The 11,003-nt window shown below is 56.2% G+C and overlaps 3 protein-coding genes across 3 annotated transcripts; 1 reads left to right on the top strand and 2 right to left on the bottom strand.

Annotated features, from left to right (window-relative positions):
* Nucleotides 1-2,048: 2,048 nt before the first annotated feature.
* On the top strand, nucleotides 2,049-5,160 carry MONBRDRAFT_22691 (uncharacterized protein; the record flags this gene model as incomplete). Its single annotated transcript, XM_001743214.1, has 9 exons — nucleotides 2,049-2,270; nucleotides 2,432-2,557; nucleotides 2,688-3,683; nucleotides 3,835-3,896; nucleotides 4,010-4,220; nucleotides 4,376-4,539; nucleotides 4,640-4,730; nucleotides 4,806-4,952; nucleotides 5,071-5,160. 9 exons carry the CDS (start codon nucleotides 2,049-2,051, stop codon nucleotides 5,158-5,160), a joined length of 2,109 nt encoding a protein of 702 aa, XP_001743266.1.
* A 272-nt stretch (nucleotides 5,161-5,432) lies between these two features.
* MONBRDRAFT_35781 (uncharacterized protein) lies at nucleotides 5,433-7,363 on the bottom strand. Its single transcript, XM_001742891.1, has 3 exons — nucleotides 7,176-7,363; nucleotides 6,969-7,057; nucleotides 5,433-6,883 (listed from the first exon to the last, which is right to left on the bottom strand). Exons 1-3 carry the CDS (start codon nucleotides 7,332-7,334, stop codon nucleotides 5,716-5,718), a joined length of 1,416 nt encoding a protein of 471 aa, XP_001742943.1. The 5' UTR covers nucleotides 7,335-7,363; the 3' UTR covers nucleotides 5,433-5,715.
* A 1,147-nt stretch (nucleotides 7,364-8,510) lies between these two features.
* On the bottom strand, nucleotides 8,511-10,946 carry MONBRDRAFT_5550 (uncharacterized protein; the record flags this gene model as incomplete). Its single annotated transcript, XM_001742890.1, has 1 exon — nucleotides 8,511-10,946. The coding sequence occupies one exon, from the start codon at nucleotides 10,944-10,946 to the stop codon at nucleotides 8,511-8,513; it is 2,436 nt and encodes an 811-aa protein (XP_001742942.1).
* Nucleotides 10,947-11,003: the final 57 nt, after the last annotated feature.

The following is an 11,003-nucleotide window of genomic DNA, read 5'->3' as shown; positions in this document are numbered from 1 at the left end:
GGGGGGGGTTGAAAAGGACGAGAAGCCATCATGCGGTCGATGCCACAGGGGGCACGCGCAACGTACGTCTTCAACGGTTGTGGCTTCGGTCCGTGTGTCGTCTGTCGGCGTCACCATCCTCCTGGCGCCAGCCTGCGAGCTCGTCAGCCTATAAGAACACGCCATCTGCCAGTTAACCAGCCAGCCAGCCATGCGGCAACAACAGCTGATCCAACGCCCACGCCCAGCCCCACCCTACCACCAGGTAGCACCCAGCTCCTCCACACCCAGTCACAGATCCCTGGTGCACCCAGTCACAACCCCCTTTCCGAGAACCATCAAGACATGCACAGCAGACGACCAGTCGACCCAAGGTCACGCACTGGCCCAGGCACAGGCACGTACCCGCCCCCTTTCTTGACAAGAGAGATCCAACAGGGTGTTTCTTTCCTGCATGCGCAAAAGAGAGATAAAACAAAAGAATGAGGAGAGAGAACAAAGAGAGAGAGAGAGGAAGAGAGAGAGAGAACAAAGAAACAAATTCGGTTTGGTCGGAGAAACAAAGAGAGAGAGAAAGCACAAAGAAAGAGAAGAAGAGAGAACAAAGGAACTTGTTCTCTCTCTCTTTACATGTGGTAATTATGCCTCTTCTCCTCCGTGGGGACGCTTGTCAAGTGTTGATGTCAGATGTTTTTATTCTTTCTCTTGCTCTCCAAAAAAAAAAAGCAATCTCGCTGTGTCCATTGGCTCGATCGCTCGAGTGCTGGATGCAGTGCAGTGCGTCGCCCGGGGGTGCAGGCGTGGTCTTGCTCGGTGACTGCGAAAGGCCCATCGCGCCTGAGCTTGGAGGGAACGGGCAGCCCAAGGGCTTGGACTCGTGGACAACGCTGAACCATCTAAACAGAAAATCAAAGTCACACTGGCGGGATCAGCACGTGGTGGCCCCGCTGTTGTGCTTGCTGATGGACAGCCTCTCTCATTCCTAAGACATCCAGCCGACACAGAGCTGTGTCGTCAAACCTCGCCTCGTGCATGCACTGGTGTCGCCTTGGGGTGCAGTAGCAGAGCAGCATGCCGCTCGTCGTGCTGGCCCACAACGCCGAGTGCGTGCCAACCCTGCCTCGCAGACATGAATTTTCCATGCCTCTCGACTCATGCTTCAGCCTTTTCCGTCGTCCACCCTCCCAGCAAACCGATTTCACCCTAGCAGGCACTGTCCTCATCGGCCCTTTTGAATGACCCCCCTCCCATAGAGCGCGTTTTATCTATGTCGTGGCTGAGAGTGCCGCGGGCTCTGGACAACATGTCGCCGTTGCTGTGCCCCCAGCGCCTCGCCGACCCCGTGTGGTGATGGAGCATGCAGATTCTGCCGAGGCCGCCATTGACATTCTCCATCAGTGGCATGCCACCTGCAAATTCAAGCAAATGTACGCAGCTGGTCGCCTTGACTCCAAGAGCAAATCAAGACCCCAGTGCCGCCTATCTCACCTCTGTGACTCGCAGCTCGGTTCCCTTCATCTTAGGCCGACTCGCGCGGCCCGAAGCATCCTGGCTGCTGCTACCTCTTGAATTGCAGACCGTTGAGTTGCACCAACGAAAATTCATGGTCTGCCGCCTCTCTACCTTCCTGCACCCCTCCACGCCCAGAGTTGATCAGATCCGCCAATCGCTCAATGCCATTCATCGCTGGTCTGGTTAGGTCTTGCGCCAATCGGCTTGGCTATCGCTGGCCTCAATCCCAATGGAGCATGACCCAGCCAATATCCCCGACATGCCCATCGATGGAGCCGTGGTCGTGGACGCCTCTGAGCTTACACAACTTGCCGAACCTGGTATCCCTTTGGCTTCGTCGTACCATCGATTTCCCCATGACTAGGTTCAGCTCACTCCTTACCCGCACACGCCCATGATCTCCACGGCATGCTTCGTTCGCATGGAGGGATAGATGCTCTCTGCTGGAACGTGGGCATGCGTCGCTGCTTTGCCAGTGTACAGCGACGCTTCATAACCCACCTGTGTCCCCCGGCTCATCTTGGTCATGCTTTGGTCTTGGAGGACATGCTGCTGACATGCTGGTATGCATCGCAACCTATATCCTGCACCAGGCTCTCGGCTTCGGTCCGAATCTTCTCAAACGCACCTCTGACCCTTGCAGTCGCTTTCTCTTGGACCAGCCAAAGCTTTATTACCGACATGAGTCCCTTGTTCAATTGCAGTGTCTCCTGCCTGATCGCCACCATTCTATCTGGCTGCACAATGTCATTCGACTCACCTCGGGGCCCGTGCTCCCGGTACGCGTACTTGCTCGCAATCATCAAACGCTCCAACGCTCCATCAACCAGTGTGTGATGGCTGCGTTGCAAACGATCATTCGGTCATGAACACTGACCACGCCAAAAACGTTTGTCCGTGTGCTTGTTCTGTGCAACTCTTCTCCTCGCCGCATGCACAGCCTCCTGCCGAGCTGTTGCAGCTATTACGGGACAAAAGCGGGAGCTGCTCGAATGCAGACTCGGCCAAGGTGGATCCAAACATTTGCTTGATCGATCTGTGTCAGCCAGACGCTCCAGGCTCTGAGGTTCGTGGCACCCCAAAATGCACAGATGTCGACTTTTGACCATCACCGCTAGTTCTGGTCTCAACCTGTCCGGTCCCGCGTGCCTGACATCATCTGCCCTTCCATGTGCCTTTCTTTGCTTGCAACGTAGAGCGCTGCTGATTACCGAAACACCCTGCTAGCTGCGGATGATTTGACGACCTCAATACGCCTGCCACTGCGTCATCTCCTTCATGTCATGGGTCATCGCGATGCAGCAGCGACCTTGCAGAGTCTTCTAGATCGCAGACGGAAAAGCCTCGATCAAGAAGTACCCACCATCTTTCTTCTTGTTGCTGACCGCGATGCTGGCGAGCTCGTGCAGGCGGCGTTTTTGCTGTGGGTCTGTCTGTGCGCCCCAGCAGATTCCGCCAACCCCGATGCATTGGCCTGGCTTTATGAACATTACACTCCAACTCAGCGCCAGGACTTGGCCACGCACTTTGGCGTTCTTGGCTTTCTCCAGGGCACTCCAGACCCTCTCAAGTCGCTGGCGCCATGGTTAAAACTTTTGACGGACGACAGCCATCTTTCGCCTTCTCTGCGCATCTTGCTTGCTAGTCCAACGGAGGCAGATATTCTTCCCCAACAGGAAGCGCACAAGATCCGACAACTGCGCTGCCTAACTCTGGAGCGGCCTCGCCACGAGGAGGTACCGGTGTGCGTGACCACGCGTCGCTATCGCCAAGGACGATCGGATATCCTCGTGCAATGCCCATGGGCTGTGCGCGTTGAGGGGCTCTATCTGCGGGTGCCAGACCTGCATTGGAATGAGGCCGTGACGTGGCAAGTCATTGGTTGTACTGGTACGACCCAGCAAGTGCTCGGTACTATTCGATTACCAAACCGTGTGACCAAACGCACGTGGATTTTCCCTTTGCGCCCCCTTGAGGATCGCTGCTATCACGAGCTGCGCTTGCGGAGCACCGATGTGGGTGATGACGACGTTCGGGAGGTCGGACTCTTGGCGAGTGCTACGGATGCTGCCGGCCAAGCGACCCGCCCCGGTTGGCACCGTCCGTGGCGCGTCATGACAGCCGAATCTGTCGTTGGCATTTGGCTGGCTAATATGCAGCCCGCCGCCAGCAGCGCCGCAGATCAGACGCAGGTAATCATTTTCCCGGGGCCGTATGCGCTGTGCATGCGCGGTGTTTGCATAGAAGTTGTGGCGCTTGGTTTATTGTGGGTTTGTTTTTGCTTTTCCTTTGAAACGAGATCCCTCGGCTTGATTCTCTCACACTTGCATTCAACATTGGTAGGTGGATGCGCAGCTGTGGTGGCTTTTACACCACGAGCATGTGGCTGGCTCATCAAAAGCAATGTTAGTGTTGGTATCACATGTGCATCGTCACCTGTCAGCAGATTCCTGTACACACCTAGTGACTTGGCGTGTGTCCATGCTTGAATCTTTAGGCGTATTCGGGGTCGTTGCAGGATCACCGTCCGACTCTGCGGACTGGTCGGGCCGATGCACTTGACTGTACGCCCAGCCAGAGATGCAGCCATGCTCGAGGGCTGTAGATGGCGCGTTTGGATCGGAAACAACGAGGATCAGGCCCAAGCCCTGCACGCTGATGCGTCGCTACCGATTGAGGCGGCTGGCCAGGAACCGTATGACTGCTTGGTGACGTTTGCGGCGCCCTCGGTGAGCTATCCACCCAACTTTTACCAGCAAGAGGCATAGACGCCCTCTTGTTGTGCAGCCTGCTTGAAATGTTTTTATTTCTCGCATGGTTCCTCATACCGCGGGTTGGTCTTGACGCCTGCTCGCGTGGCGAAATGATATTGATTGGGTGCTAGGAATGCGACTTGGTGCTTCGTGCCTTGTTACTTGAACCCCAACAGAAGCTGTCCAAATTGCCCATGAAACTGCGCTGCTCGGCGCCTCCCGAGATACCAGAACCTTTCACGGACGTGGGCGTCTGCCTTGCTGCCCAATCCATTTACAAGCTAGAAGGTGGAAGGTGCGTTGGATGCTGGCTATCCGTTGTGAAGTGCTTGAGGCTTCAAATTGTTTTTCGCCAAGGCTGATTCAAGTGGCGGCTGGTATTGCCCATCACACAGGTTTTCCATCTACAACTTGCCAAGTCATAGCTCTTTGTCTGGCCTTTGCCTACGGGTGCGCCAAAGCCTCACCCCAATGGCCCCTGTGCAAGTACGTTCTCAGAGACCACCAAATAGTCTTGGCAAGCCATGCCAGCGGTGGCTGACCGTTTGTTTTATGCTCTAGGTGTCCCGTATTCGGGTTCTGGCCTATGAGACTGTCCTGGGCGCCGACACGACGGCACAGCAGTTGATCAATAAAAGCTCGACCTTATTGCTCGATACTCTCATCCCGTTGCTCGGTCGCCGAGACGTTCTTTCTTATCGTCTTGCGGTACGCTTCTGGCCCTGTTCAATTATTATTTTTATTTTGTTTTATTTCTGGGGTTTTTTTTTTTTTTTTTTTTTCCTTGTTCAACATGCTCACTAGAACTTTTGACCTGTGTCTTTAGGACGTTTATTTGGCTGCAGCGGTGGTGCTGGAGATTGTCGAATATCAAGGGCCATCTGCTCAACACAACTTGTCTCTGAGTGTTTTTTGAATGCGTTCTGATGTCTTGTCATTCACGTCATGTTTGTGCAATCACGTTAGCAGCTCATAGTTCTATGTTCGGATTTCTTTTTGTCTTCACACCTAATCGCAACAAATTAATGGAATAAACTGTGAGGGGCGGAAAGTTGGACTTTGCTTGGCATGTAAAAACGTTGGATGGATGGTGGCATTCTCATGATGATGGGATGGTGGCATTCTCATGATGATGATGGAATAGCGCGTGCGTGCTTTCAAGTTGACGCACTACATGACTCGGGTTTTGTTTACCATTATTAATTAGGATAAAACTCTGTCGACATGACACACAAACACACACACGCAAAGAAACATGTCAACATCACACACGCTGGCATGTGAGGTAGGAGAGACTAGAGCGGAAGAAAGTAGCGTGTCCTGGACACACAACAAAAACAAAACGAAACACTGATATGGATGCGCATTGCTATGCATGGAGCCTCCACTCTGGGCAGCGCCGTGACTGCACGGCAGTCCGGGAGACCAGAGATAGGCGACTCATCAACGCCGCCTTTGGGTACAATCAAACTTAGGCAGGGTACGCGCTGGAGAAGTAGCGACCAAAGTAACCGTGAGGCTCCTTGACAAATTTTTTGAGGATGTTGCGGAGCGTAACGACGCGCAGGGGGCGATCATTGCCATCGACAACGTAGATGCGGTGGATGCGGCTCTCGACGAGGCTGCGAATGACGTCCTCCATAGTGTCATCGGGACCGCAGACGACGGCCTTGTTTTCTTTGCCTGCCGTCACCACGTCAAGGTAGGCCTTGATGGACATGTCAAGAAGCTTGTAGATCTTGGACGAGGAGACGATGAGGCGAACGTCGCGCGCGCTAATGTTGCCACAAATGCGACCATCGTCCTGCACCACGGGAACGGCGGAAATGTCCTTGTCGCGGATGAGGCGGAAGGCCTCGCGGAGGGGCTGGTTGATGTTGACGGTGAAAAGGCGGCCAGCCTTGCCGAGACCAAGATCGCGGAGGGTCTTGCCACCAACTGAGGTGAAGCGGGAAAGGTTGGCAGAGAGCGTCTGCACAAGAGCCGATTGGGTGATAATGTTGGTCAGACCGCCTCCGGGAGTCTTGACGACGGGAATGCGGCGCACGCCATGGTGGCCAGCCAGCAGCATGCAGTCGAGCAGATTGCCGGCGTCCATGTCGACGGGGATGAAGGGGCCAAAGCGCGAGTACGAGATGGCTTCCTTGACAGAGGTGTTGCGGAAGCGCTCCACCTGGGAGATGTCCTCCTTGAAGTCGCCTTGGGACTCGTCAGCGTCGAGGACCTGAAGCATGTGGAATACCACACCAATCATGTCAAGGATGCCAATGTACATAGAGTCCCAGGGCGCGTCGTCAGGCTGATCGACGTCGCGAACGGGCGCCGAAAGGATGTGGTTATCGCTGAGCAGGTTGACGGCCTCCAGGATGGACATGTCGGAGCGGAGGATGATAATCTTGCCCAGGGCAGGGGTCGGGAAGATGGTCATGGGCACGCCAGCAAAGTCCTCGTTCAGGGAGCCGTCGCCTTCAACTTCGGCTTCCTTGTCGGCCAAGGCAAGTTGCTCTTGCTCCAGCTTGAGGTTCTTTTGAACGCGAATGGTCAACACGCCATGCTCGCAGTTGGCTGTGATCTGCTCGTGATCGGCGGCCGTGGGCAGGCGGAAGGTGCGGCAAAACTTGCCCATGCTGCGCTCCATGCTATCAGACCAAGACGCATCAGTGTGGAATACTTGATGTCACAAGGTGCGAGGCCATGGCCTCTGCGAGTCGCGAGTTGGCTTACCGATGAACTTTCTCGTTTTGGTCCGGGGTGCGCGGGGTGCGCTCACCGCTAATCTGCAAAAGGTCACTGGTCACGCGCACATGCACGTCCTAATGCCCCACAAGGAGGCGTTGCAGCGAAGAGGGAAACGAGCGTGAGCAAGACGGGCAAGACGGTAGCTAAGGCGGAGCACACGGAGCGAGTGGCAGCTGCTGTCGCCAGTCCAACCTTGGATGACAGGCCGGGGCAGTCCGTCACAAAGGTGAAGCTGTTGTCGTCTTCGGTAATGTCAACGGGTCCCATAAAGGGATGTGCGGCTTGGGTGTCTTGGGCATGTTCGTCGCCCCACGACTTGGCCGACACAGGGTCATACTTGAAGTACGGCATTTCGGCGGTGAACAAGAGCGACTGTGGAGTCTATTACGACAAAGCAAGCGAAGGGTCAGACTGTATGGCCAATGGCAGCCGGTGCTGGCCGTTTCACACAAAACGGCGGGCGGCAGGCCAACAAACAAGTGGCATACTTCAGTGCCGGGGAGTAGAAAAATGAAGCCACTGGCGCGGTCACTGCGTGCGTTCGTGTACGTGTGTGTGTGGCGTGCGTTTGTGCGTGTGTGTGTGTGTGTTGCATCGGTGTCAGTGGGTGCGTTGTACAATATTTAGGCTTGGCGAGTACCCTCACCCTGATTTGTGCTCACTGCACGAGTTTTTCTCTGTAAGATCACGGGGGCCGGTATGATACGATGGATGATCGGTTCTTGGCTTGGAAAGCATGCCGGTACGCTCCATCGCGCTGCCATTTTGAGCGGCTTAGTGTGTTTTCGCAACCGGCATGTCCCACGGGCCCATCAGTAATCACTCACACACACACACACACACACACACACACACACACACACACACACACACACACACACACACTCCGGTGATTGCGGCCTGATGAAACATTGTCCGCAGTTTGCGATGATAGGGTTCCTTCAGAGAAGGACAGCAGTGATGGAGATTGCAAAAAGGGCAAAGCCACACACACATACAGAAGTGAGTTTCATCATGGCAACGCATAACGTATGAGAGAGCTTGATCTCGCAATCTTGGGGAGTGAATGATGAAAGAGGGTGTCACTGTTTGCCTCGGCGGTGTCAAGCCAGCAACCATCGACGATGACTGGGGTGGTAGATTGGGTCGCGCTCTGCGACCATGGTGAAATATTGATTCGTCCTTACATCCAGATGTGGACTGCGCGAGGACGAGGCCTCTTTTCAGGCCCTGTCACTGAATTGCCGTCCGTTGCTTTTTTGGACAGGCAAGCTCGTTCATCGCACAAGCTATGAGGCTAAGGTCTTTCTTCATGGGATTCAACTGGTCGAGAACGTAATACAGCATCAACCTTGACCAACCCGGCGTGGCCATTTGGGCGACATTGTGCAGTGATCAAGATCGATTGGACATACAAGGACACACAGACATGAATACACCCAGAGAGACGTCCGAAGACCCAAGCAGCTGGGCTTTGCCAAAGTATGGGGCCAGTTCAATCCTTACAAGGAGCACGGTTTGGCAAACTCAGAGCTCCACCCGAGTTTGAAGGCGTGTGTCTGTACTCAGGGCCGCAGTAGCCTCAGCCCGCCCTGGGCGCGGCCCACAGGTAGAGAGCAACTCCTGTCCACGATGAATCAGGTTCAGTGTGGAGTAGCGAACCGCTGCGGGAGGGCAGCCTGGGTGCCGCGCCGCGTAAGTCATGGGGTTGTATAAATCTATGAGCTCTTGAAAAGCGTTCCAGGCGCGGCGGCAGCGTGCCTTGTGCTCGTGGCCCTCACCAGCCGGCGCGCTGCGGGCTGTCCGAATGACTGCTCGCGCTGCGGGCTGCGCCATAAAGTCCCGCTGCACGTCGTGATAGTCAAGCACAGCACAAACCTCGCCAGTTGCCCAGGCCCACCAACGTTGGCCCAATGTCCAGGCCCGATGCGCCACGCTCTGCGCTGGCAGACGCAGGTGCAAACGTTGGGCCCACTGTGCAAAACGGGCATCCAGCTGCTCCACGTGCTGCTTGACCGCACGTCGCACCTTGGCTCGTTCCGGAGAGAAGCGCACGCCCAATTCCTTGAGGTCCGCATCATCAAAGTCATACAGCAGCTCAAAAGTGATCCTGTCCCGGTGGAAGAGGTCGGCATACTTTTTCAGGTGCAGCCCCTCCAGCCACCGCCGCATCGGGCTGGCAGAGACATCATAGCACCGATAGGCCCCATCTGGGCTCTTGCCCTTGGGGCAGTGAACCATGCACATGCCCTCGTTGCTGAAGTGCTGACAGGCGTAGCATTCGCGCGGACCTGGCCCAAAGCAGCCTGCATCGCTGCACTCGTCGTGGCAGGGATAGCATGTTCCATTGATGGGCTCCTCTACCATGCCTGGACCGCAGGCCGCCACGCATCGGTGGCCACTTAAAACAAGGGGTGCTGCACACGCCGTGCAATTGTTCACGCGCCCGGAACACGCGGCACATGGGCTACTGCAGCGTACGCAGCGGCGCGCCTCAGCTTGATGAAGATAGCCCGGCCCACATTCGGTGACACACTCTGAGTCCTGCACTAAGGCACCGACAGGGCACTCGGGTGCGAGCTTATTGGCTGCCGTCGCGGCTTGTATCTCCACCCAAGCCGCGGGTAAAGCCCGCAGCTCCGACTCGGCCAGTGCGTCAGCCTGGACCACGTCAGTGGCGGCCTTTTGCTCATCCGGCTGGGCATAACGCTCGGCCTCACGTTGTCCGGCCAACTCGGTGGTTAGAGGAATCAGCGGGGGTGGCGCTGCCGCGCGGTCAGGCTTGCCCAAAGTCTTTGATGCTGCATCGTTGCTCACCATGGGGTCGGAGAATGCAGTGCCTTCGCTTGTAGCGGATGGGATCGGATCCGTCGAATGCCTTTCCGAATGGCTATCCAGCGCCAGTTTGCGAAGCTGCGTGTTGGTTGTGAGAGCGCGTGCAAGGGCATCGACGCCGTCATCTTCGATGGCGTTTCCCCGCAGGTGCAGCTCTTGCAGTGCTTGGTTGTCAGCCAAAGCCGAAGCAAGGTCTTCCGTCCCAGAATCAGACAGGCTGTTGTTGGTCAAGTCCAACAGCCGCAGCCTGTTGTGTGTGCTGAGGAGCGAGGCCAGCTCATCAGCCACAGCGTCCGAAAGCTGGTTCCCCTGCAATCGCAGCTCCCGCAGGCCGGTTAGCTGCAGACATGCAGTCATCAGCTGCTCGCCTTCGGCATCAGTCAGCTCGGTGTGATCCAAGCCAAGAACTTGAAGCCGCGTTGAGCGGCTCAGGAGGTCAAGCACTGCGTCAAACACGGTTGGCATTGAGTTCTCGCTGAGGTCCAGCTCAACGAGCCCCGAGCTTTGCACAGTATTCACCAGCTCAGTCAATCCCTGCTGCAAACGGCGAGCAACCAAGCGCTTGGGCGCATTTCCAGATGCGCGCTCCTTTTCTGAGCTGGCAGATACCCAACCAAGACGTGCACCGCTCAGATCCAGATCTGTGGCCCGGGTGATGATTGTCCTGAGCTCCGACTCACTGGCTTCACTCAAATCGAGCCCCTGTAGCCGCAGCGCAGCTACCGGCGCGCTCATGTCCGATGCCAGCAAGGTAGCCAGACCGTCTCCCGTAACGCGCGTTCGAGATAGGTCCAGGCGCGCCACCTTGGGAAGGTGGGTAGGCAGCCTCGCTAGCAGCTCGTCCGATACCGGTGCACCAGCTAGGCCAAGGGTTTGCAACGCGGGAGCGGTGTGGTGCAGCGTTGACAAAAGAGCAGGCAGCTGCTCAGCTGACAGAACATTTTCACCCAAATCGAGGTGTTGAAGGCGCGGCCAGCCCGCCAACAAGCCCACGAGTGGAGCGGGCAGGGTGAGTGAGGCGTTGACGAGGATTAATTTCTCGAGGCCGTGCAGCTGGCCGATGTGCCCCAGCAGAGCGGTTGGTACTGTTGCATGGCGCACGTCCACGGTACGAAGGTGAGAGCCCATGGCCTGAAAAAAGGCTTTGGCTTCTGGTGCTGCCAGCCGAGCCAGGTCCGCTTCCAC

The sequence above is a fragment of the Monosiga brevicollis genome, genomic scaffold (genome assembly GCF_000002865.3).
Source record: "Monosiga brevicollis MX1 MONBRscaffold_3 genomic scaffold, whole genome shotgun sequence".
Taxonomy (NCBI): domain Eukaryota; class Choanoflagellata; order Craspedida; family Salpingoecidae; genus Monosiga; species Monosiga brevicollis.
This window is presented reverse-complemented; position numbering and strand designations above follow the sequence as displayed.

Excerpts from the sequence above, each read along its gene's own strand:
- MONBRDRAFT_35781 (XM_001742891.1), bottom strand. The coding sequence starts at position 7,334 with ATGCCGTACTTCAAGTATGACCCTGTGTCGGCCAAGTCGTGGGGCGAC. Across the intron at positions 7,058-7,175 it reads GCCCCGGCCTGTCATCCAAG|GACGTGCATGTGCGCGTGAC; the intron begins GTTGGACTGGCG and ends GTGGGGCATTAG. Across the intron at positions 6,884-6,968 it reads CAAAACGAGAAAGTTCATCG|CATGGAGCGCAGCATGGGCA; the intron begins GTAAGCCAACTC and ends TTGGTCTGATAG.